At 26.5% G+C, this 26,478-nt stretch overlaps 3 protein-coding genes across 7 annotated transcripts in view; 1 reads left to right on the top strand and 2 right to left on the bottom strand.

Annotated features, from left to right (window-relative positions):
• LOC113374058 overlaps positions 1–18,196 on the top strand; it is a 33,356-nt gene extending 15,160 nt beyond the window's left edge. Inside the window, exons 1-8 of one of the 2 annotated variants that reach the window (XM_026614308.1) lie at positions 11,452–11,588; positions 11,665–12,407; positions 12,475–12,629; positions 12,704–12,835; positions 12,906–12,988; positions 14,496–14,675; positions 14,752–15,011; positions 18,113–18,196. In XM_026614308.1, coding sequence (XP_026470093.1) covers positions 11,569–11,588; positions 11,665–12,407; positions 12,475–12,629; positions 12,704–12,835; positions 12,906–12,988; positions 14,496–14,675; positions 14,752–14,860 — 1,422 coding nt within the window. In that variant the 5' untranslated portion in view covers positions 11,452–11,568 and the 3' untranslated portion in view covers positions 14,861–15,011; positions 18,113–18,196. Of the gene's footprint in view, positions 1–11,451; positions 11,589–11,664; positions 12,408–12,474; positions 12,630–12,703; positions 12,836–12,905; positions 12,989–14,495; positions 14,676–14,751; positions 15,012–18,112 lie in introns of those variants that run through there. The other variant, XM_026614309.1, reaches the window with a different exon arrangement.
• LOC113374059 (carbonic anhydrase-related protein 10) overlaps positions 1–25,379 on the bottom strand; it is a 75,739-nt gene extending 50,360 nt beyond the window's left edge. For 3 of the 4 annotated variants that reach the window (XM_026614310.1, XM_026614312.1, XM_026614313.1), the window contains exons 1-2: positions 25,278–25,340; positions 24,965–25,012 (exon numbers count right to left, since the gene is read on the bottom strand). In XM_026614310.1, the coding sequence (XP_026470095.1) occupies positions 24,965–24,972 (8 nt within the window). In that variant the 5' untranslated portion in view covers positions 24,973–25,012; positions 25,278–25,340. Of the gene's footprint in view, positions 1–24,964; positions 25,013–25,277 lie in introns of all 4 variants that reach the window. The other variant, XM_026614311.1, reaches the window with a different exon arrangement.
• On the bottom strand, positions 7,684–9,427 carry LOC113374055 (protein ERGIC-53-like). Its single transcript, XM_026614306.1, has one exon. It carries the CDS (start codon positions 9,377–9,379, stop codon positions 7,871–7,873), a length of 1,509 nt encoding a protein of 502 aa, XP_026470091.1. The 5' UTR covers positions 9,380–9,427; the 3' UTR covers positions 7,684–7,870.
• Positions 25,380–26,478: the final 1,099 nt, after the last annotated feature.

Below are 26,478 nucleotides of genomic sequence, written 5' to 3'. Positions count from 1 at the left end.
AAAGGGTTGGAAAATAGGTATATATATATATATATATATATATATATAACTCAACAACGTCTAGACCAATTTGGCCAATTATTTTTTTAAAATGTTCGTTGAAGTCCAAAGAAAAAAAATCGAATAATTGCCGGAAAAGCCCATAAAACAGTCCTTTTCTTTTTCTCATACAAACGTTTTCTAACTAAAACGTAGAATCAATTTGAGCTTTATTGCTATTATATAAATTTCATATTAAATTACAAGCACTCACTGTATACTTCTCCTAAACTTTTATTCGGATTTTAATAAATCTTTCTGAATTTTGTTAAGGAAATAAATAGAAAGAAATGCAAAAAAACGACATGTCATTGTTTGCATTGAAAATAAATAAAAACTATCACCTGCTAAAAATTTAAATTTACTCATAAACCTAGCTAGACAATATTAGAATATGTATAATAAATTTATAATTGTGAATAAGAAAAATGAAATGTCTACATTATTATTGACAAAAATCAGCTGAGATGTGCCAGAAATTTAAAAATAAAATACAGTATATGTATGGCAGATTGAATGATACACATATGAATAGGATATGATAAATTATTTCACTTAAAATATAAAATGAAGTATTAGTCAGGGCCGGTCCTACCTTTAATTTATATCTCTCTTCAAAATACCTAACTAGCTGTAAGTGGAATTCTGTCTTAAGGCAATTAGGGCATCGTGCCTTGAGGCAAATTGCTGGAACTTCCCGTACCAAAAATTATTATTTTTTTAAAAACGATTAACGATTTTGAAAAAAAATTACTTCGAAAAAATAAGATTTTTGACAAACAATTAGACAAAAAATTACTTTTTTTCGAAAAAAAAAATTTTTAATTTTTTTTTTTTAAATTTTCTTTTTTTTGAAAAAAAATGTTTTCTCTATTTTGACATATTTTGAAAGATCTAAACTTTTTTTCAAAGCAATCGTACTGCTTTAACTGCATAAAGACGAAATATCAAACAGCGTAAGCGCCCCGTCGACGTCTAACGCGTAAACATTGGTACGGAACCCATAGGAATGTAAACCAAAATTATACTTATTGTTAAAATCTCTATAAAATATCTGATAATTTGATGTGCATATGTCTAATAATCATTTTTGACCGCCAAATGGCATTTTTTTTTACTTTTTTTATTAGATCTCCGAAACCGCTAGACCTGCCTTTATGAAAACTTGATCGGTTCTTCACCTTGTCAATACAAGTAAAATGTTTTTTGAATTATTAAAATCGGACGCTCCGTTCTCTTAAAAACTGAGTTACCGTTTTCGGCACTTTTTGCCCCGTATCTTCGGAACGGCTAGACCTGACTTTGCCAAAAACTAATCAGCACGTCTCCTTATCAATAGGAATCGAATGTTTTTTGAATTATTCAAATCGGTTGATCGGTGTTCCCGAAATCGTCGACGAAAATTTGTATCCGCACATACATACACACACGCACACACACACACACACACACACACACACCCACACACACACACATACATCCATTTTTTCTAAGGTATGCCAAAATATTCAGAAACCTTTGAAACGTCGAGAAAAGTAAAAATTTTCATTTTCGATTTTTTTGCGATTACTATAACTTGCCCTACGGGAAGTTAAAAATTTTAAAAAAAAAAAAAATATATTGTTAAAATACTGGATAATAATAATAAAAGTGATAAGGATAATGTTAATAATAATATTAATAATAATAACAATAATATAAGACACTTAAATTTGTTAAAATATCATAAAATAACCTAAAATTTGTTAAATAAAATAATTATATTGTAAAAGTATTGTAAAAATTATTAAAATACTTGTTAAATTTTTTAAAAAAATACTTGCAACAAACAGACTAGTTATATTTAAAAATAGTTAAAATTAACTAAATATAAATAAGTTTATAATAAATAAATTAAATAATAAATAAATAAATAATAAAATAGCTAATAATTAATTAAATTATATTAAACCTATAAAATATTGACTTAAGCCTTATTATAATATTATTATACAGACGGCTTATAAAATTAATAAATAAAATAAATAAATAATGCGATGCATGCAAAAAATACGAGCGCACGTCTTAGGGGGCGCCAACACAAGATTCGTATATTAAATTTTCAATATAGTTTTTTTTAATATATAATTTCTTTGCATCTTTTACTAATCTTTCCACAATATTTTTAAAATTTGTAAAAGTTTTACTTTATATCAACAAATGGGAAAGTAAATATGAATACATACAATTGGGCCTTCACGATATCGATTAGGAGAAGTTTAAGATGCAATTTTGGATATCATAAATAATATAAAATTAAATTAATTTAATCCAGCATGAAGTACCAGTGTTATGTTATGGTTATGGTTGTGTTATACCGTTTAAAACACCAATTTCCAATATAGTGTGGGCATTGAGACTTAGTATTTTATTTAAAACAGTTCTACATTTAACAACGCTCATATTATAAATGTATATGCATTTTGGCGTAAAGAGTAATTTAAAAAACAATAATTATTATGTTTAGCTAAACGGTAAATAGTATATTATATTAAAAAATTGTAGACTTGGGTACAGGACAACGTCTGTCGGGTCATCTAGTTACAAAATAAATGTGTTCTTCAGATCACATTTATATTTCTTCCTCCGCACGCTCAGATTTTTTTAATCGCTCTCATTACCTCTCATCACCATTCTCCGTCTCCATTAAAATCAAATTTGTGACTTATCAACACGAAAAGTAAAAAAAAAATCCTGCAGTAACATTATTAAAAGCGCTGATGCTCTCGTCTCGGCGACCTCGGCGTTTTCTTTCCTTCGAAGAAAATTCGACGTCGTTAAAAGCACCTGTCGAGGTATGAAAACGGGCGCTCCGCGAAATATTTACGAACAACACAATTTTTTCTCTCCATGGCGATATTTTACTGGTGTATACCTACGACATGTGTATAGCTAATATTAATAAAAGCGAACGGGGGCCCTGGCGTTTATGCCTCGCCGATTTATGGCTCAATCAAATGCCCTCGCGAAATTTACGATTTGCCACGAAACCGAGGAGGAGGTTGGAGTTGAAAGTCAAAAATTGTAAAGGGATTGAAAAAATTTGGCTGATTATCATTGAAGGGGCTGATTTACCTTGGTTCATCAGACACAAAATCGTGTCTTATCGAAAACCACTTGTCGTAGGCTCCTAATATGTTAATCATTTCTAATTCATTATTCAAAAGAGCAATTTCAAAGGATATTTGAACTCTATCTTGTGGTGAATTTTGCATTACCCCTTCACTCTCACTAAACATTACGTGTATCTTTAGTACCTAAAAAAATCGTAAAAGTTTGTTTTTCAACTTTTCGTAGGGTAAGTTATTGTAATCGTCCAAAAATCAAAATTGAATTTTTTTACACTTTTTCAGGTTTTGAAGGTTTCTGAACATTCAGAAAAAAATAATAGTATCGTTAATAATATAATTTTTTTTAACTTCCCTTAGGGTAGTTATAGTAATGAATCAAAAATCAAAAATAAATTTTTTTGCATTTTTTACGTTTTAAAAGTTTCTGAACAGTTTGGCGTACCTTGGAAAAAATAAATGTGTGTGAGTGTGTTTTGTATGTCCGCATTTTTTCGTCCACGTTTTCGGGCGCACGGATCAACCGATTTGAATGATTCAAAAAACATTCGATTCCTATTGCTAGAAAGATGTACTGATTAGTTTTTGACAAAGGCAGGTCTAGCCGTTACGGAGATAAGAGGCGAAAAGTGCAGAAAATAGAAATCGAGTTTTTATTTAGTTTATTTATTTATTTTATTTAGTTTCCAAAGAATAATAAAAGATTGAATTCAAAGTCATTTTATTCTAAATTTTTATATCGGGGTGTATATAACATTTGTCATTAAATCGTATTAAATTTTATCTAGTTTCTCCCTATTTAACTGAAAAGGGGTGCTTTCATATAATATTTGTGAGATATTTGTCAATAAAAAAAATGTTCCGAATTTTCTATTTATTTCCAAAGAATAATAAAAGAACGTATTCAATGTTACAATATTTATAAAAATTTATTTGAAAATCTATTTAATATTCTTCGAACATTTCGTTACGGTACGGGAAGTTCCAGCAAAATGCCTTAAGGCACAATGCCATACACCACTAGTTTATTGATTCAATTAATAATGATTAAAAAGCATTCACTACAAAATAAAACAAATGCAGTAAATACAAAACCAATAAAGATTTTTATCATGTAAGTTTATTGTCGTAAACCATAAACATATTTATCTAGCTCAATTCGCAGCCGGAGTTAATCATCGTGTAAACACAATAATTTACCGTTGAATATACATTAAAAATGTAAATAGACCAGATAATGAGCTGATATTATTTTCTTAATATATATATATATATATATATATATATATGTGTATATATATATATATATTATATTTCTTTTATCCCAATTTCCTTCCTACCATGCGGCGCAAGTTGCCCGGAGCTCTAAGCCGTGTATGTGGGTGTATTTTCTGATGTTTTTCAATTTAAATGCTAGGATTTCCACTTTGCATACTATCATTTCAATATCTCGGACTTTCTTCCGAGGAAAATGTTGTGAGTCATATATTTTATTGCCTCGAATACACGGAGTAGTATTCTAAGCCAGGCGCCCCCGATGGAAGGCGATTTCTTATGTAAGAATATTGCTTTGTAACATAGTTGTATTTATTCGTTTTGAAAGCTTCGGGGCTATTTCAGGAGAAGGTAGTAATTGATAATTGAACTTTTAAAAGAAAATGATGTCTATTAAAGTTATTAAGTTATATGGTACATATGTGTGTTTCTATTAATATTCTGTAACAATATATACAGCACATGCTAAGGTGAGACTAAGTTGAAACTTGCCAGACTGTAGTTTCAGAAACAAGTTAAGGCTCGGAGGATTCGTGTTTCCGGAGATTTTGAACCCTAGTTCCGGTGAGGTTTAAGTTCTCCTGTTCGTCTCATATACGACCATATGGAGAAAATAACGAACACTCGAGCATAACTTAATATAAACTTAAGTTAAACTGACCGCCTTATAAATAAAACATTGAAGAAAATAATTAAGACCAAATTTTTAAGTGAGATGACCTAAATAAGTAACTAGAGTTTATACAAAAACCGACATTTTAGAAAACCGGTTTTCGAATTATAAATTTCCCAGGTAACCGGTTTTCGAATTTCATACAGAAAATCAATTTTTGCTCGAATATTCTGTAATGACATAAAATACTATTAATTAAAATTGGCAATTAAGTGTGATTTAAAGTAGTTTTCGACTAAATTTATTTAACGTTCAATTTTATCAATAGTAAACAAATTTATTTCAATTTTAATTAATAGAACAAAGAAATGATAGTTTATCTGGATTAAATAACTTTGAAAATGATTATTCGTTATTCATACATTATTTTCACATAGGAGAATATAAATATTTTTATGATAGTGAAAGAAAAAAAATCGAATAAATAAAAATAATAAATTTTTAAATAAAAAACTTTGAACTTTCAATTAAATAATACAAATATTAGATATTGATCACTTTTTATTTATACAGTAAAAACCAATTTTTTACGCTGAAAAACCGGTTTTCGAATTAATAAATTTTCGTAAAAACTGACAAACACTATTTGTAACGTTATTTATCCTTGTCAGCATACTTTATCAATAATAATAAAATAATTTATAAAAATTGATAAGTTGCATTATTAACATATAAGTTATAAAGTCTTTAGAATGTAGACATTTTAAATAAGTTATTAGTTTTAGTTAAAATTAAGTTATATAGTTTTATAGTTTTAATTAAAATTAAGTATTCAAGAATTAAAAGCAGATACATAATGGTCAAATTAGAATATAGATTTATATGAATTATGTAAATGGATAATTTGTAAATAGTAGGCTGAATAAATGCTAATAAAAAACATTAAAACTGTACTAAATATTTAGTTATTAGAAATTATAGTAAAATCCACATTCTGATAAAATATGCATATATTTTGCATTACTAAGAAAAGTTTGAAACTTAAATTTGATTAACCTTTTAAATTTCATTTCCAATTAGTAAATTGGATTTTTTCTCCAGAAAGATTGATATGTTATTAAAATTTATAAATACTTATAATAAAACAACACTTTTATGAAAATACAAACATATTACAATAAGAATATTTTTTTTAACAAAATAATTATCAAATTGAATTATATGCAAAATATTTATATATGAAATCTTGTATGCCTTATAAATATACTGGCTTCGGGCAAATTTTATACATCATAAAAAATATGAACACGCGTCTATTAAAATAATATAAAAAATTATAAAATCAGCACATTTACTAATAGCAATATATTTTTATAAATAGAAAAAACTCTAAAAAATGAATTCTAATACCACGATATCTTCATGAATAAATTGTTTCAATTAATAATATTTACTTTATAGTCGAGACAGAGGCATTTATTTGCGTTGGGCAAATAAATATTGTATAAATTTTAAATATTTATACAAGTTGTATAAATCAGAAAAAATATATTTGTTCAATTAAAAAAATATTGAATTAAATTAGAAGTGATATGAATACATTGTAGAAGATAATGGAAATTCATGTATTTTTAGACCAAGAGTAATATTTATATAAATTATTAAATATAATTTTCAATTTCTAAAAATTTGAAAAAATAATCTGACTAATGACTTTGAATTTGAATAATTAATAATAATCTAAAAAAGCATATTGTCATTTAAAATTATACTTAATTTATAGACTATGCAAGCAAATTTAAATTTAATTTATGAATCACGCAAATTTTGCTGATATCAATTCAATTTATCGCCATAAATACATAAATTCTTGTTCGTATTTTTTGTAAACAAAAAGTAGCGATTCTTTATCGCATTATGTAATTGCTTTATGCTGATAACAAAATCGGTGTATAAAATTCTACATAAAACACGATTGTTTAACAATGTAATCTATCAGCATTACGTGTTATTTTACAGAAAATTTAGAGCTATTATTGTTTTAATGTTTTGATAAGAAATGCATGTGAGAGAATTTTCTCACCATAAAATTTTCTAGCTGATAAAAAGAAATAATAATTTTTATTCAATAATTATGTGTAAATTTATACTCATTACCTCATAGATCCTTTTATTTTTAAGTTTACTCTATATAATCACAAAATTTAAATTTAATATATCAAAATTGAAAAGGCTTACTACTGGGTAACCTTTTAGACCTAATGTTTAATATTTCATATATCATCAAAATTACTGAATGTCTTCCTTTTTGTAAAAAAAGATTGTAATTCAATAAAGAGAATAAAAAAAAGAATAAATAATTATGTGTAATAAAATACATATTTTCAAAAATAGTTTTATTATCAAATTCTTATCAATCATATAAACATCATGTAAAAAAGATGTGAAAACAAAACATGTAACTATTAACAATTCCCCAAATATATGTATGAATGTAATTAACTAAAATGTTTTTAGTCTTTAAATCAGTTTTTTTGCAAAAATGCCTGTTTTATATATGCATACATAAATAAGTACGTATATTCTGTACATGTATTTATTCACAAGTAAGAAAAATATAAATATTATATATTAAACTAATTTAATGTAAAACTATTCCAAGCTAAATTTCTACAAAGACCCAATTAACACATAGAACACTATGTATTTGAATAATAAATATAAAATTGTATTTATATACATTTAAAAAAAAAGAGTATCTAGCTCACTTTTGATCATTTACTGCCCCGCAATGGAATGCTTGTCTTTCATATGGCTATTTCTTCCGTTTGTGTATTTAGTAAAATTTTTTTGCTTGAGCTTCTTTACTATCTTTGTACAAAGAATATGCGAGCATGAGGGCCAATTGCACAGCTACGGCCACCAAAAATATGGTTACACTTACACAATTTTGTGTAGGGCATTGAACTTGCGCAGAAGGATTATTATCCATTTTGTGACTCAATCCAGCCATGCCTTGTTTCATTGTGTTCATACCGTCTCTCATTTCTCCGATCAAAGCTTGGACATCATATGCAATACCACCTCCAGAATTTTGTACAGACGATGCTCGTCCTTGGTTGCTGAGTATGGCATCGCTCCTTGCATGGACTTCACCTACAATGCTGCGAACTTCCCGAATAGTTGTTACCAAAGCGTTTATACTGTTCATTAATAAATCTACTTCATGGCGTCTAATTCCGTCGTTTACAGCAACTGGAGCACCCCCTTGAACCTGAGCCATGGGTTGCCCCTGAGATACCAGACTCAAAGTTCTTTCCTGTCTGCCGATTACTTCATCTAATTTTCTTGATAAATCTTTCATGATATCAGCCATAGCAGATTGTCCTTGGAAGATTTGCCTTAACTCTCTTTGATTATCGCTTTCAAACCAGTCATCCATATCAGGTTCTCGCTCTTTATTGTGATCAGGATGTTCCTTGCGGTATTCTTCTTTTTGTTGTTCCAATTTACGTTGATATTCCTGGTACTCTTGTGACAATTTCAACTGTTCTTCTTCGGTGAGTTGTTGTCCTGGTAAGCCCTCAGGTGCTTGACCAACATGCACGGATGTGGTTAAGAAATGGAAAACATCATGATCGTCGGCTAAGCCACCAGTGGCAGCAGATATACCAAAATGACCGTTTTTAGGCAAGTAAACATTTTCAGCTCTCAAACACATGTCGTAATCAGCTTCATTGTTTGTCATACCGTTATGGAAGAGTACAGTGAGTGTGTTTTGGAAGTATTCTATGCGAGCTCTAGTTGCAAAAGGTTTGTTACGGAAGTCTCTCAGACAACCGGCTAACATTTGGGAGGCACCATCGTTTTGATGATCGAATTTTTTGGTACCGTCGTTGACAACAGCCATAACATATGGGTTGTTATGTTTGTTATCGTTGTCAAAAGAGTCGAAAAATATGCCTAAACCGTTCCACATGTCAGAACTGCCAAAAACATCACCATCATAAGCTCCTTTGCTTTCTGTGTACCAGAAGGCTAAACCATCGGCTCCTATACGTCCACGACCGGTTATCCTGAACACAATCTCCACATTCCACCAGTCGAAGTTGGTTTTTGATTTTGTCCATATCGCTCCTTTTTGACTTCTCAGAGAAGGTGCAATACGTACATTTTCAGAACTTGCAATTGCATTTCCACCGTACTCCCAAAAGGGAACGGTTCCGTCCTTTTGCGCTAAGTAAGGCGGTTTGAATGAATATTTATATTCGAAACGTCTATGTTCTAAAGAATTTGAAAAACTTATAAATAAACTAAATGCGATTGCTAAATGTATCGGATACATCCTAACCAAACACGTCAAACAGAGCGCCACATTGCCAGATTTGCCACACAGTCAAACTGACAGCTAAACAATTATGTATCGATTGCCACTGTGGAAGTATTGCCAGAGGGGAGGAACGAATGTCTTTATTATTACGTTGGCGATGGTCGACCATGGAATTTAATTGAATTTATTTAAACACTTAAAATATTTATGAAACAAATCACAACATATTAGAGCAATTTAAAATATGTGCGCACAATCAGACTACTTGATAAATACAGAACAAAAAATCAATGGACGTTGGAATCGCAACTGCGCAGTAGTAGTCGGAGCGCTGGCGTACATTCGAAACTAGAAATCGAAATAAAAAGTTTTGTTTGAATGTAAATAAAAATATTAGCTCATTTATAGATACTCTACATAAACAATTTTAATATTAATAATATAATACACAATATTTTTAACTTCCCATAGGGTAAGTAATTGCAATTACATGTAATCGTCAAAAAATCAAAAATGAAAATTGTTGCTTATTTTCACGTTTTAGAGGTTTCTGAACATTTTGGCATACCTCAGAAAAAATTGATGTGTGTGTATGTATGTATGGATACAATTTTTCATCCACATTTTTGGGCGCACGGTTCAAACCGATTTGAATAATTCGAAAAACTTTCGATTCCTATTGATAGGGAGATGTGCTGATTAGTTTTTGGCAAAGGTAGGTCCAGCCGTTTCAGAGATACGGAGCAGAAAGTGAAAAAAATAGAAATCGAGTTTTTGATAGATTGTAGTATCTGATTTTAATGATTCAAAAAACATTTTACTTGTATCGATGAAATGAAGAACTGGTAAAATTCTTGGTAAGACAGGTCTAGAGGTTTCGGAGATACATAGGAAAAAGTAACAAAAAATATTATTTGACGGCTAAAAATGATCATTAAACATTTGCACATCAAATTATCAGATGTTTTATAGAGATTTTAAATATGTAGACTAATTTTGTTAAATTTTTTTGGGGTTCCGTACTAAAATTTTTAATTTTTAAAGTTCACAAACGAATTTCAAAATTTTCAGATTTTTTTTTCAAAATTTTCAAAAATATATATAAAAATATATGATTGATACATAGGAAAAAGTAACAAAAAATATTAGTTGACGGCCAAAAATGATCATTAAACATTTGCACATCAAATTATCAGATATTTTACAGAGATTTTAAATATGTGGACTAATTTTGTTACATTTTTTTTAGGTTTCGTACTAAAATTTTTAATTTTTAAAGTTCATAAACAAATTTCAAAATTTTCAGATTTTTTTTCAAAATTTTCAAAAATATATATATAAAAATACGTTCAAAAATATATAAAAAATAAATTATAAGCGTTATTTTACTCGAAAGAAATATATCCTCAGATGGATTCAGTCGTCATCTCTTGTTAATATAAACGTTCTTAAGTATTTTGTGCAATAAGATCGCCATTATATAAACAAAAAATATATAGTAATAGTAAAAATACATAATATGGAATTCATAATGCAGAATAAATTGATATTTAGATTTATTACTCTAAACAAGAGATCAAGCACAACAATAGTTTGTGTAGGTGTATGTATCAATAATATAGAGATGTACTTTATAATCGACATATTTGCAATTTTTATATTGATAGTGTTAATAGAATTATTCAAGATTGTTAAAAGTTCAGTGTGTAAGTGAATATTATAGAATTTATTAATTAGCAATTACTTTAATTTTATAATAAAGGTTTAAGTCCTAAATGCTAATTACAATGACAAACCGATCATGTCTGAAGTGTGTCCCTAATTACATTAATATTTTCAAATATTACAAGTATTTTTAATGATATTATAGATATATAATTTATAATTGTGTGCATTACGAGTGTTATTATATTACTAATAAACATTATTCAAAATTGTTATATGATCTATTTAACATAATTCATTTCTTACCAGCGCTCCTATTATGTCATTCAAATTCTAACGTTGCTTTCAGGTTTGTTTTGAAATAACTTCATAGTTTACAAATGATGAAGGTGATCAGTTGACGTTTCGTGTGAAGGTGTTGTCAATATTTTAAAATACGTCAACACATTTCTTATTTATGTGTTTGCTTGCAAAATAATTTAAATCAAAACATTTTTTTATAAGTTGTTTAATCAAGTGCCTTAATTAGTGCCCGAAAAATGGATAAAGACGTTTCAAGGTATTTTACACGATTTCTCTAATCTTTCTTCCTTATCATGTGATCTTGTTTTCAATTTATTTTTAATCTAATTTAGAACTCGCAATTACGTATCTGAAAACACACAAATCACCACACAAAATAATAAAAAAGAAACAGTGAGAAATATGACAAACAGTTCTTTGGGCAAACGTAAGAAAAAGCAGGAGAAAAAAAATAAATACTTGCAAGAATGGGTTGACAAAGCCTTACAACAAGATGTAATAGAAAACGATTCAGACTTCAGTGAAAACATCTACCCACCTAACTTTTACCACATGAATCCGATGCATCAACAACGTATACACTCTGCAATATCAGACCCAAGTTTCTGCAGGTTCGGAGTACCTGTAAATCCTTTCCTTATGGAACCCTCATCATTACCCTACTACAACCATTCCACCACTAAATCCCACCAGTACATTCCACAACCTAATTATAACGTTCCTAGAAATACATTCCCAAATAGGAAACGATGTTTCAATTCAAGGCAAAATCATACCACACAAACGTCTGTAGTAGCAAAACCTGCAAATACTCCTTCAGAGTTACAATTTACAAGCCTCCCACCGGTTGATATGACTGCTTCGAGTGTTGATGATAGTCAGGATCAAAGACGGTTTAGTGATCCTGGTTTAGGTTCCAATGGGGACGGCCAGGATTCCTCAGACAGTGATGATTCGAACGGTAGTTCTAATTTAATTTCAGTGCCGAAGAAAATTATAACAACTTTGGTGGAACAGATACATTCGTTAAAGGAAATCACAACAAAATTGAATAGAGATATGTTTGAAATGAGGGGTAAGTTAATAATAGGACTTATTGCATTAAATGCATTTGTATTGATAAATTTGAATTTATTTTTTAGGTGAATTAGAACAGGTTAAGCAGCACTCAGCATGGGCTAGACAAAATACACCTGCTACAACAATTGCACCAGCGTCTCCTTTACCTGTAGGAAATCAGACGTATACACCAGGAATGCTTGCTGATGCTATTCGTGAAGTACGCGATTCCACAAAGGTCAGAAAAACACTAAACCATTTGACATATTTTTATTTTGATGGCAAAAAATAATATTTGGTGTTATATTTTAGGTACGTGAAGAAGCATTTATGTTAAGATTTAAATCACTAATGGATGAAAGGGCTGCGAATAATAGTTTGTATGGAAATATGAACGGACTAGATAGTATTTCAGAAAGTGGACGCGACATACATGAATTAACGGTACTTGTGAATTTTTATTTACCTACACTTAATTTTAAGATATATTTTAATGCTAAATTTAATTTTTCAGAAAGCTCGAATTAACAAGCTTGAAACAGAATGTCGTTTGGAGAGACTTGAGGAAGATCTTAGAACCTTGAGACTGCAAAATGAGTAAGTATATTAATATGTAAATCGAAAATGAAAATTTTTGCTTTTCTCGACGTTTTGAAGGTTTCTGAACATTTTGGCATACCTCAGATGCGTGTGTGTATGTGTGTTTTGTATGTCCGCATTTTTTCGTCCACGTTTTCGGGCGCACGGATCAACCGATTTGAATGGTTCAAAAAACATTCGATTCCTATTGATAGGGAGATGTGCTGATTAGTTTTTGGCAAAGGCAGGTCGAGCCGTTACGGAGATACGGAGCAAAGAGTGCAGAAAATACAAATCGAGTTTTTGAGAGAACGGAGTATCGGATTTGAATGATCTAAAAAACATTAAATTTGTAATGATTGGGAGAAGAGGTGATTAGTTTTTGGCAAAGACAGGTCCCGCCATTTCGAAGATACAGAGCTAAATGTGCAAAAAATGGCAGTTTTTGAGTGAACTAAGCGTCCGATTTGAATCATCTAAAAAACTTTCTGCTTGTATTGTCAAAACAATTGTTTTTGAGGATAAAAAATTAATTAATTAATTAATTAATTAGAATTTTGGATTAAAAATTCAAAAAATTACCCAGGCTAAGTACAGTCTAAGCGCCACTCTAGTACAAATGTTTACCCAAGTGCGTTTAGACTGTTTATGTATTGGAGCAATTTTCCAATTTGGTGAAATTGAAAAATGTGAAAATGCCGCCAAGCTAAGCACAGTGCAAGTGAAAATGTCGCACAGAATTATTTGCAAATGCGTTTAGATTGTGACTATACGGGAGCACTTTTTCAATTTTGTGTAATTTTTTTTGAAATTGAATTCGAAATGAAATGACGATTGTTAATGTTCAGGAGATAAATTGATTTATTTATAATTTACATTTGATTTGCTCAGATATAACAAGATAGCAAAAATAATGAAAGTTACAGTATTTGTAATAATATATGATGAAATCATTCCGTAAAATATGAATTTTAGAGAGAATTTATTCAGGATAAATCTATTGTTTTCACATAAAGAAATTACGGGAAGACGATGTACAAGGCAGGAACTTTCTATTCCAATTAACTTAACGTATAGTTCCAACAAGAATTCAGAAAAAAATCAACTAAATACAAGTACAAAACAGACTCTTCAAAAGAAAATATTCCAGATAATGTTTTAGAAAGATAATAGGGCGAACAAAATCAGCCAAAAACGTAAAAAATGCGTGTGCAGAAAATACACTCTAAGAAAAAAATCGTAAAAAATTGGATAAAACAGAATAAAATGTAGATTTCGCATTCTAAAATAAAAGAAATATTTTGTATTTGTATTTATAAACTCTTAAACTAGCATTGACTTTTCATTCAATACTGAAAAATATAGATTTTGCATGACCGGTTGCGGTAGGAATAGTAAACATGAAATGTCGGTAGGAATAGTGTTAAAAATTCTCGAATATTTCAATACGGTACGGGAAGTTCCAGCAATTTGTCTTAAGGCACGATGCCATACACCACTAGTTAAATGTTGTTTTATTTTGTAGAATGCCATATTTACATAATGGGACGACAGGCCCTCGTACAATTCAACGTTTTCGCTCGTTCGATAGCAAATTGTTGGATTCTGAAAGAGATCGCGAAATTGAAATGGAATTGCTTGATTTAAGACGCGAAGTACAAGAAGCTAAAGCTAGCCGGGATGAAGCTATAGAAAAATCTAAAAAGTAAGCAAACTAACTAATACTTTTGCACTCCTTAGCACTTTCTATCTATATCATATCAAATTTCTATCTATTCCAGTAACGAACGTCTAGTGACCATCCTTCGCAAAAAGTTGCACCAAGCCTCAATGAACGGCGATACCGATTCGGCAAATTCTGATCAACAACAGCAACAGCAACAGCATTAAGTCAAATCAGTCCAATTTCTCGAAATCATTCTTTAACAGGACAAAGTTTGAATACTTCTACATTAGAATTGCGAGCTCGTCAGACGCCTACAAGTGCAGCTTCGCAGAGCCATAATGGATATGTTACTATGTCCGGACCTGTTACCGATTTGTGAGTTGATAAATGAATTTTTTTTGGGATAAATTATATTGTAAAAGATAATTACAAACATAAGTGGTAACAGAAAAGAGTTATCCGCTAATGTTTTTAATTATTGAGTTGCTTGTTCGATGATTATTTTATGTCATATAAGGTTGTCAAATATCTCCCTTCCGCCTTTTTGTATTATAAACCAAGAGCAAAAAAGCGGAAGGGAGATATGTGACAACCTAATATAAAGATATATAGTATAGATATATATTATGATATATATATATATATATATATATATAAAGTTTATGGGATAATATTAACTCCGATACTAGTTAATTAGAGGTCTTCAAATTAGTGTATCATTTTATTATTTATTTCCATAAATTGATATGAGAAATTTAATTAAAATATTTTGTTTTTACTGAAGTATTTCGTTGACTAAAACAATTACAATTATGGTTTGTATTTAAATATTTTAACGTTTATCTTCATTCAAATTAAAACTAGTGGTGTATGGCATCGTGCCTTAAGGCAAATTGCTGGAACTTCCCGTACCGTAACGAAATGTTCGAGGAATATTAAATGTTTTTAAATAGATTATTATAATTATTTAAATGTATAGAACTTTAGCTAGAATCAGAATTAAAATTCGATTTTTTTTCGATATTCAAACAAAATAAATTAAAAAAAATCTTTCCCCAAAAATCTTTTCAATTGTTTCGTTTAGCAATTGTTTCGTCAACACAAGCAGAAAGTTTTTTAGTAAATCATTAAAAAATAATTATTTTTATTCTGATGTAGTGTATTTATTTTGTTCTTTATTCGGAGTTAATATTTTCCAATTAAAATTTTGCATATTCACAAATTCTCCATTTATACATTTATATTTGTGCTAACATTTGTGTTTGTTACATGTTTATAAATTTGTTATCAAATACCAAAGTATTGCATTAACGAATTCCAAGCATTTACAATAACATCTATTGTTATATTTTATATAAATATTTTCACATTCTAGAATATTTTAAATAACTATAAATTATTATCATAATTGTTCTAAATTTTATCAAAATTTTTAAATAAATTATCCAGGAGAGTTATGCAATACTTTGACTGGGATATTTGGCATGTTTGGGGGTTTTGTCAAAATGTGTTTTAATATGTAAATAATAAAAATTTTATATTGAAAATAATTTTGTCACTAATATTGTGATGTAAACAATTTACTGCTGAAGCTTGAAGTTATTGGATAACGTTAATACTTAAAAAAAAACTCAATTTATCTGCTTTGTCGACTTTATACATATTCATTTGTAATTTTTATTTTGGGTAATGAAAGAAAGTACATACAATTTTTATTCTTTAATAAATTATTCCATTTACGTTTCGTCTAAGGAAAATATTCCATATAAACTTTGTTAAAATGATAGGATGAGGTTAAATGAAACAAAAAAAAAATTACTTAATTTGTTTACTTTTTAGACTTTGTACATATTCATTTGTATTTTTTTATTCGGTTAATGAAAAAAAGTACATGCAATTTTTATTCTTTAATAAATTATTTCATTTACGTTTTGTCTATAGAAGAAAAATATTCTATATAAACTTCGTACTTCAACAGAAATTATAATTTTATAGACTCGCAGAGTAAATTGATTAAATAATAATAAATTAAATACTCGAATTAATTATTATTTTTATCTACTCGAATTATACAACCCGATTTAAATCATTTTAATTTGTTTTAATTTTATTACAAATTTTTATTAGAACATATAGACGTTTTTTTCTTAGAATCCGACAAACACTCGATTTACTCGTTTTGTTTTTTTTATACTCAATTTATAAGAATTACTATCGATATTTTTATTTAAAATGTAATATGTTTTTATTAAAAGCTCAAAATATATGACTATGCTAAGCATTAAAATTTGTTTTAAAATTTAATTTACAAAAAATTTAATAAATAGGTAAATAATATGATGAAAACAAAAAAACTTCTCGAACAGGCATACTAAAAAAATATAATAGGCTTGCGTACGTTTCGAATCGTTATTTGACTTTTCTTCAGTGTAAAAAATACAAATTTTTGGAAAAAACATAAATCTACATTTATTGAAAAACTTGAATTACATAATGTTAGTGAAAAATAATTAATAATATTTAATTAAAAAGAGTTAAATGTATAACATAGTATAATTTTAATATAAAAAATCTGATTATCCAATTAAATTTTAAGTACTTTTATCAGCTGAAGAAGAGTCAAATTAGGACTCGAAACGTATAGAAGTCTATTACATTTTTTTAGTACAAAAATTTAGTTTTCTTTCCATTATCTAGAATAATGCCTGTTTTTATTATTTATGTATATATATATATATATATATATATATATATTATATTATATAATGAGGTTTATAATATTATAAGCAATATTCCACAAAATGTGATAAAAAATTAATACGTCACACGTAATATTTTTGGCACCTATTATATAATAATCAGTAGCTTTAGTAATATTTAAAAAATAATTCCAATTATATTCTAAAATTTAATAATATTAAGTATATCGAACTGCAATATTGAAAAACATATATAACGAATTTATATTTATATTATATAAGCTCTCTAATATTTGCCATTAAGATTTTTATAAATAGAGAAAATAATTTTTGTTTATAATAATGCAATTTATTTATAGACAAGTATATGTATATGAAAGTATAAAAAATTGGTGATTTTACATCAAACTGCAATGCTCAATGTATGTTTATATATATATATATATATATATATATATATATATATATATAAATTTGTATATATGTTGGTGATAGTAATATAAACAATGCCTTGCATTTTCATTTTCATTCCCATTTATGTTTGTATATATATGGTCAATGGTAATTTAATTATTCATGTTTGTTCAAAATGGTTTGAATTTTATTAATTCAATGCTCCATGTAAATAAAACAATTTTGTACAAAAAAAACTGGGGATTTATATAATATTTGGTACTTGTCTGTGCATTTAATTTATTACTCTCGTGATGGTTAAAATTATTATTGGGATTTGTTTAAAAAAATATTTTTTGAGTTAATTTTAATTTCGTATTGCAGGCAGTTTTGTTAAAACAAGATTCTTTGGATGAAAATTGGACAATTGGAATTATTATTATATTGACCATACTTATATATAAGGACTCGAATGTTACATTGTTTACTTAGATTTGTTTTTAGATATTTATTTGAAAATTTAAGCCATTATTAAGTACAAATATGATTTTCTTAAAATTTAATTTAATGAATTTTTATTTTATTAATTTAATACATATTATATAATAATACTCGGTTGAACAAATAATTCGAATCAAGCAGCTTCTGAAATATTAACTATAAAATATATAATTATATTATTAAATAGAATTAACTTGAACAAATAATAAAAGACATGTTTCACTAATTTACTCGTTTAGAAACTTTTAATAAATACTCCAAAGTTTTACCTAATTATTACTTCTATTTTAGTTATTAATATTTTTACAGGGGTTTTAATTTAGTTTTAGTATAGATTTTGTTTAAAAAAATGTTTTAACTAAATAGTTATTAATGCTAAACGTGCCTTTTCGATATTAAATCCATATTTATGTTTGAGACTAAATTGTACTTACAAAGTAGATTGTTAAGATTTGAGATTGTAAATAACATTGTAACAATTATTTTATATGTATAAAATAAATGAAAAATATATAACTTTACTAATTGATTTGTAAATATCATTTAAAAAAAGTAACTTTTTCAGAGACAAAATTATAAGGCATTATATTAATTAATATGCAAGTAGTTAGTTCTAATATTTTAGGATTTTTTGATAAATTTACATGTTTATATATATTTTTTTATTTCAGATATAAAAATGATATTTTGAAACAAAAATGGTACTATATTTTTCAGAAGGGATATAGAAGAAATTTAAATTGATAATATTATTTGTAGAAACTCAAATTTTCAAATAAAACATTTTTGAAGTGTTTATTAATTCTAGAAAAAAAATTATAAAAAATATTAATAAATTATTAATAAATATAGCTGATGATATAAATAATATAGCTGATGATATAAATATTATAACTTCAAAATTTAAAGAAATTTTAATAAATATATGTAGTATATACGTTTTTGTTTTAGTTACTTGTATATGTGAAAGATTTATATATTTATTTTTATTTCTTTACGAAATAAATATGGCACGTTAGTAAATATTTGAACAGATCCAATTTGACAGCAGATCAAAAAATGTTATAAAACATATGAAAATCATCTCGTAGACTTTTTCGTTTTTATTTTTATTTTTTCCTGACTAAAATTCTGTTCTGTTTGCCTTCGGAGTTCGGCTAATGTACATATTACATATTTGGAATTTTCATATACTCGATGGTGTGTGCCTTGAGCAGTGGTGGAAAAGGATAAAAAAATATTTATAATTATTAATATTTTATTTTTCCTTAACCAAATTATTAAAAAAATGATAATTCATAAGTAGAAAGTGAGCGAGTATTAAAAGTTCTATTAAAGAATTTAGAGTTTCGTTAATTTATATGAGAAGAATGAAAAAAGTAAAATAATGGTATTTAAGATGACTGACTGAGTGATGGCACACATACAGAGTCGAAACGTACAAAATAGTCAAGACATGTTAATCAACTTAAAGGTACTTAAACATTTTTTATCATTAAAAAACTATATAAAAACAAGAATATATAAGAGAAAAATTATATAACTTATACGTTTCGGCTTAAAAGTATTTACAATCGTCATTAAAGAAATTAAAATTATTAATAAATTAGTTTCACGTAAACTCCCGAAATTGTAGATTTAAAAATCAGATTTTTTTCTGAACTATGTAGATTTAAAAATAAGGTTTTTTATGAACTATGTAGGATTGAGTTGCTTAAGTCGTACCCCCTAAGAAAATAATGCAGCAATATTTAGTGAAATTATATTAAAACAAAATCTTTCACGTGTAATAAATTTTAATCTAGAATGATAAATATTCACTGATTATTGTTTTATTAAATTAGGCATGTTTGCGTTTTTTATATATGTGCCTAGTCGCCTTAGTCGTACCACATACAGCCTTTTGAATATCTTGATATTTTTTCTTTGAAATGTTTAAATTGTTTTCACTACAGAAACAAAATTAACAGGTTCTCAACAATATCGAGGGTTTTTCCAAAATATTGCTGAAATATAATATTTAGTGCAATTAAATTAAAATAAAATCTTTTACGTGTATTGAATTTCAATCTAGTATGATAAATATTTACTGTTTTTTTTATTACAAATTTTATTTAAATTACAAAATTACAGAGGTACGACTTAAACTACAGGGCCCTTGAAATTTGAAATTAAAACCAACGACATAATCTAAGCAAAATTCTACCATTAAAACACATATACCTACACTAGGATCAAATAAGTAATATAATTAATTACTTAGGATTAAAAACTTAAAAATATTTTTAACATAATAGGCGGGTCAAAAATATTAGTAAAAATTTTACAAAATTCTATTTTCTAATTATTTCTCCTTTGAAAAGTCCTTTTCTGCTTCATAATTGTGAACATTTGCTTACTAAACTAATTTAGATTAAATATAGTAGGGGTACGACTTAGGCAATTCTGTCATGAAATATGCATAAACATTAAATTATCAAATTTTATTTTTATCAAATATTCAAAGATATCTATCCACGCATTTTTAAACAAAGTTCTGGTCATTTTATTTTTATAAAATTTTCAAAGATATTTTTTATTTATAAAAACATTGATTCTGCAAATTTGTTGGTGAAAATTCAATAGTATGTTTTGTATCTTGGAATGCATTTTTATAGAAAATATAAAAACAATGACATTAAGCATCTTTTAAATTTAAATAATGTCAAACCTGCATAATTTTTTTAAATATTAAATATCATCAAATACAGTGTCAATGTAAGAATGATGTAATATTTAATTTTTTTATGAAAAAAGTGATTCTGCGAACAAAATTGTCGATGAAAATTCAATTGCATGTTTTGGGTGTTAGAATCAATTTTTATAGAAAATCTAAAAACAATGACATTAAGTTTATATTAAATTTGAATAATTTTAATTCTGTATAATTTTTACAACATATTTCTATTACCTTTGCCATCACTGTTTCGGAGGTACATAATAATTCGAAAAGCTTTCCATAGTTGCGAGCTTTTTAATAAGCCCGACTATACTACAGGTCGGGGGGCAAAAACGGGCAAAACGGGCTAGACGGGCTGTTTGTTCGTTGTTTCATATATTACAACAACGCCGAATGTTTATTAAATAATAGGACAAATATTTTATATGCATCATACGCTTATACGTTTTCAGTTATTTAATATTACGTGCTTTTGCTCTGCAAATATTTCGAACAATAATATACTACCCAGAGATAGATAGAGGATGAGGATGTGAACTTGTTGCAACTATTATATGATAATAATGATAGTGGAATCAAATTGTGCAACTATTTTGCATAGCACATACCTACCGAAATAATGGGGGATTAGGTTTATTAGATTAATACACTTATGAGGTAATCGTATATTTTTAGTCGATATTGGTAAGGCATTTTATCTTGGGCATATTTGTTTAATTAATGAAAAATTTTAGGAAATTTTATGAAAATTGTTTCATAATCTCTAATATCAGGCACCCCTGCCTGACTGAGATATTAAAATAATATATCAATAAATAAAAAAAAAAAAAAGATTTTCGAATAATGGCGCTTATCCTGTTTTAAAAATTGATTACTTTAAGCATTATCCAAGGTTTGAGAGTACATTCTTCTAGTTTTTATACTAGATATTTAAAATATATATATATATTTTTTTATAAAATAAGACGATTGAATGGTGTACTCTTTTTGGTAAGATGTAGTGAATCTAAATTTATCAAAAAATTAAACAAGTTTCCAAAAATTGTTAACTTTATTCAATTAGTTAACTTCCCGTAGAGTAATTTATAGTAATCACAAAAAAATCGAAAATGAAAATTTTTTATATAAATATTCTGGCGTAGGTACATTGGAAAAATTGATGTATTTGTGCGTGTGTGAGTGTGTGTTCGAATATAAAATTTTGTTGACGATTTTGGGAACACAGTTTAAGCGATTTAAATGATTCAAAAATTATTTGATTGCTAGGAAGAAGTGTGAATAGTTTTTGATATCAAAATGTTTTTTTTAAATTTAATTTTTGGTACAGGAAGTTCCAGCAATTTGCCTTAAGACACGATGCCATACACCACTAGTTATGGATTTTTTTGCATAACAAAGATTTGCATGTGGTAGGTATTAGTTGGAATATTTCTCAACAAAATTTTTATCGGTGTGAAAATAAAAAATAAATAACTTTTTTAATGATTTTATATAATCAATCATAGTAATTCATAATGTTCTATAAATCACAGTAAAACTATTTTTCAAAGAAAATTAACAGGTATTTTAACTATTAACAAAATCATTTTGCAAAATAAAGAATTTGCCTGATACTAAAATTTCAATTTCTACAAAAATTTAGAGTGCTAAAAATTTATACATAATAGATTTAAATTTATTAAAAATTTACTATAAATCTATAATAATCAATAATGTGCTCTTATAGTAAAAATAGATTGACTACATCATTTTTTTTAATTTTATTATTTTTTCAATTTCTAATATGAAATAAGATAAAAAAAAACGAATTTCAACTAATGAATATTAAGTATAAAAAAATCTGCAACATAAACTTTGTTAAATTAATTTTAGACTTTATGTGGTAGTAAAAGTTTAGTTTCTTAAAAAAAATATTATTTCTCTGAATTATGATTTAAAGATAAGGTTTTTTCTGAACTATGTAAAATAAGGTTGCTTAAGTCGTACCCCCTAAAAAAATAATGCTGCAACATTTAGTCCAATTGAATTAAAAGAAAGTCTAAATATAAGGAAATTCCTTAGGGTAGAAAAATATGTACATAATTATATATATTGCATCATATCCCACATAATGCAAAAAAAATCAAAACTGAAAAAAATTAACTTATCGTAAGGTAGGTTATAGTAAATAGATTTTTTTTAAAAAAAAAATGTTTACATTGTTTATTTGTCTTGAACTTGCTTGCTTATATATATATATATATATATATATATATATATATATATTGATAATTTGCATACCAAAAAATTTATCTGGTAGTAGAAGTTTAATTTCTTAAAAAAAATGTATAGCTTTTGTACAGGACAGATAGAATTTATTAAAAATTCACCATATTTTAATTCATTATATTTGCTACAAAAATATACTAAATAAGCCTAAGGCAAGATAAAATCAGACTAAATTTCCATTGAATAATAAAGGTCTTAGAAAACCCGTATCTTAGAACTGAAAAAAAATATTTCGATGTATTTTTTTCATTTCATTCGGAGATTTTTTTCATTAAGCCATTACATATTTTTTATTATATTAATTAATAAATAAGATAAAAAAATAATAATACTAAATAATAAATCACCCCTATTCAAATTAAACTGAAGTAAGTATTCTAAGTCGAGACTTAGATCGCAATACTTGCGTTTTAAACTAATAAAAAAATCATATTTCCCCCAATCCTCCCCCCAGAAAATGTTCCACGTGCGTTCCTTCAAATCTTTATCCTTTTTCCGCCCAGACAAATAAATAAGGGGTGTATTGTAATATTGCCTGGTGGATTCTATTTGTTTATGTGTGTACAGTATCATTTCTAACGAAATATCAAATCCATCGATATATAGCAGTAGAAGTAGGTATATGTAGGTATATGGGAGATACACGGATCTCGTCGTAATCCACTTTAAATCTATCTCAATCGGCAAATAAACCGTATTCCGGTACCGTACAAACTGTACAAACAATAGGTATAGAAGGTATAGACGATGGGCACTTTTTGCCCGAAGAGAATTTGCAAAATCGTATTAAAATTGGGTGCGGTGGAATTGAAACACTACATCAATATATATTTATTTTTACTTTGAATTTTTTTTAAATGTATGTATGTAAGTATATATATATATATATATATATATATATATATGCATAATTAACTTCCGTATTTTATTTTCAATTCATCATAAAACCAGTATTTGCCTCGTCGCATATTAAGCCGGCACGCGGCATTTGCGTTTAACCTAACACAAGGCATTGTTTCAGGTCAAAATAATTTTACCGTACCGGTGTTGCGTGGGACGCGATTTCTTTTAAATTGATGAATAGTAACTAAATATTTACATTCATATTCAATAGCTTATTGTTTACTAAAACAACTTCTGTAGTTTTGATTCTTTTTCTGTATTACGGCTTTGTTCAAAATAAATTGCATTTTATAGAATTCCATCAATTACTCTGATTGCTTGTATATAAAATTATTAAAAACTGAGTGTTTTCACATTTTTAATTCATTGTGAATAAGTATAATATAAGGCATTGAATTTAATTAAATCAATGTTATTAATTTGCATTATTGGAATTAGAATAATTTTACAAAATATTTAAAAAATCTCTCAATATCATATACTATTACCATCTGTTCTGATTTGTAAATGAATGAAAAATAATTACAGGTTAAATGTATTGATCAATGAATGAGCAAATTTGTATTTATTTTAAGCATTATATCACATACCCCTTGTGATATAAATAGAATTTAGAAACCTTTTCGTGAAAATAATTTTTAAAATTTGGAATGGCATGCATTTGGACAACGTGTGTGTAAAATATATTTTAATATTTACAGAAAAATTGTGATTTGTTGGAATCAACGATTTGAGCATATATTTTATAATATGACAAGAGACAAATTTAATACAAATTAGAGTATTTAATTGAAAAATAATAATTATTGAAAAATAATAAATGCTAATTGTAAAATATTGCTTACCTAAACATCTTAGAACACACAAATAAAAGTACATCACTGTTTACTCACCTGAAAAAAAGAAAAATTAAATTAGTATTTTGCATTTTAGATTTTGTCAAATTATATAAGTAATATTAAAAGATTTTGTCAAATTATATAAGTAATATTAAAAGAAAAGTTTAAAATTTAATTGTTTTTATAATTAATTTCTTTCTCAAATTAGTGTTCATATTACATATATTAAATGAAAAATTTATTAAACAAAATGTATGAAGAAAAATTATTTAGAAATATAATATTTAAAATTATTTAAAGTATGATATTTCCAACTAACATTAGTATGTTTTTGTTGTCGGTATAAAATCATTTATTTCTCTGATAAGAAATTTTACATAACAATATTCTGATTGTACATTATTTACTCCTTGGGATAAGCAGTCGAAATAGAAATATTATATAAAAAATTCTCAGTTTTATACTGAGTTACAATACCCCCACTTTTATACAAAAATTGATATCATCACCAGATCCAAACTGGATAGAAATTTTTTAATATATTAAAATTTCCTATAAATATTTACAAAATATAGTAATAAGAAATAATATTTACTCTAAACTGTATTTATCAATCATAAATAGATGATAAATAAATTAGAAAATAAATTAGAATGTAAATTAATATAAATTAATTAGTTATAAAATATTAATTTTAATAGATAATAGTCATAATTATTCATTCTTCAATTTATTATTTATTTGAAAATAATTTGAAATAAATAAAAATTTTTTTTTGAAAAACTATAATATTTGGTATTAACATTAGTATACTTGTTTTATATTTTTAAAAATTTGTAAAACTATAGTCAAATATGATATTTGGAAAAATTACTTACTTTTACTAATATTTAAAAGTCATAAAATTATTTTATATATAAATAGAAACAAATAAGTTATAAAATATCAATTTTAATACTTGATAGAAATTTTGAGTGTTAACTGTTTCCTAATTTATTAACAAAATATCAATATAGTTTATTAAGATGTTAATAATATAAAGATTTACTCAAAAACTCATTTTAATTACTCAAAAAAAAATTAATCCAATAAAATAAGATTTTAAAAGAGTATGATATTTGCTACTAACATTAGCATATTTTTTTAAATATAGTAAAATATGATATTTGAAAAAATTACTTACTTCTAATAATATTTATCAATTATGGGTCTGTTGAAAAATATTAATTTTAATAGATTATAGTAATAATGACATTAAATGTGAATTAATTATTTTTTTATTAAAATTGTTTAATTTTATTTATATTTCTTTTCCTTTAATCAATATAGTTTATTGAGATGTTAATAATATAAAGATAATTTTATTCAAAAAAAAATCAATTAAATAAAATAATATTTTGAAAGAGTATGATATTTGCTACTAATAACATTAGCATATTTTTTTTAAATATAGTAAAATATAAGGTTGTCAAATATCTCCCTTCCGCCTTTTTGTATTATGAACCAAGAGCAAAAAAGCG

Source organism: Ctenocephalides felis, unplaced genomic scaffold (genome assembly GCF_003426905.1).
Source record: "Ctenocephalides felis isolate EL2017-DRISC unplaced genomic scaffold, ASM342690v1 CF-g0.4_SCAFFOLD_01604, whole genome shotgun sequence".
NCBI lineage: Eukaryota > Metazoa > Arthropoda > Insecta > Siphonaptera > Pulicidae > Ctenocephalides > Ctenocephalides felis.
The sequence above is the reverse complement of the archived record's forward strand: the minus strand, read 5'-3'. Positions and strand labels throughout refer to the sequence as shown.